At 36.1% G+C, this 1303-nt stretch overlaps 1 protein-coding gene across 1 annotated transcript; it reads right to left on the bottom strand.

Annotated features, from left to right (window-relative positions):
- Positions 1-637: 637 nt before the first annotated feature.
- On the bottom strand, positions 638-1303 carry LOC145096205 (zinc finger protein 11-like). The gene has a single exon (XM_079033966.1). The coding sequence runs from the start codon at positions 1301-1303 to the stop codon at positions 638-640; it is 666 nt and encodes a 221-aa protein (XP_078890092.1).

The following is a 1303-nucleotide window of genomic DNA, read 5'->3' as shown; positions in this document are numbered from 1 at the left end:
AACACTCCATCAAAAACGGATGAAGAAGTTAAAATTATTATATTTGCGTGATTAAACACATGAATTGATGTAATTTAGACTGAAATTTGGAGTCTCCACTTCCCATTTTTGAGTTTGTATATGTATCTTCATCTGGCTTCTTGCTACTCCTACTTTTAGAAAATCTATCCTTTAAAAGAAATCGATATGCTAATTCATAAAAGACTTCTGTTAGATCTCATTAAAATTGTTTTTGCCCATTTAATATCAATACAAGTTTGTTGGTCGACCAGGATGGCTGGATCGATCCATAAAACTATATATATGGTAAAATAATATTATAACGTTACGCTCTCCATTTGATCGAGATATAATTTACTAAAAATGCGACAAGCATGATCTTAAACATCATCATGATCAAAACAATGATACCCAATATCCACGAAAAAAACACAGTATCTTGAGAACATAACATAGAACCTAACCATGTAAGGGACAAACTATAAGATATATCAGGATCATATATTGCAGGTTCAACAAGATGATATGAATCCAGTCATAGCTCTCTTCTGGACTTCATAAAAAACGTTGAAGGTTTAAAATTTGTTGAAAATGTCCTGACCTACTTGGGTATGCTAGTTAGAGCCTCAAAATTAAGCTAAGAATACCCAAGTCGAAGTTCCAAATCTAAATCATCAAACTTCGAGTCTACAAACGAACCATTCTCTGGCTTCTTGACAATCAGACTCTCTTCTTCATGACAAAAATCATAAAAGCCATCAACTGTTAGGTCTGATTTTTGCGATCTCATGGCAGTGAAATTTGCTCTTGCTGAAGGACATAGTTTATTAAACCTAGGAGCAGAGAATGCAAGAGAAGACGAATAAGTTTGTACCGAAGAAGGGGATCGGAGCATTGATGGAAACGATGCTGTCTTTAATGCAAAAGTCGTTGACATGTTAGGGTTAGGGTTAGGGTTTCGATCAAGGTTTAGGTGTGCAGGAAGAAAACCAAGATACTTTGGGGGAGTTATTTGTCTAAGTCTCGCTTTTTCTCTCCTATGAACGTTCATGTGACCACCAAGTGCTTGAGCAGATCGAAACTCTCTTTTACAGAAAGTACACGTGTATGATCTGGGAGGCCATGGAAACTCACCAAGCAAATCTCCTCCGTCAAGAAATTTTGCTTGACCAGTGCTACTTTCCAAGCAAGAATCTACCAGAGCTTTCTTGTCTTTTATATTAATGGTTTTATTTGTTGCTCTCCCTCCAGTTTTGTAGTCTTTTGGCATATTACTTTCACTCATACTTCCATTTTCCTCCAT

The sequence above is a fragment of the Lactuca serriola genome, chromosome 3, assembly GCF_051521515.1.
Source record: "Lactuca serriola cultivar US96UC23 chromosome 3, Lser_US96UC23_V15, whole genome shotgun sequence".
Taxonomy (NCBI): domain Eukaryota; kingdom Viridiplantae; phylum Streptophyta; class Magnoliopsida; order Asterales; family Asteraceae; genus Lactuca; species Lactuca serriola.
The sequence above is the reverse complement of the archived record's forward strand: the minus strand, read 5'-3'. Positions and strand labels throughout refer to the sequence as shown.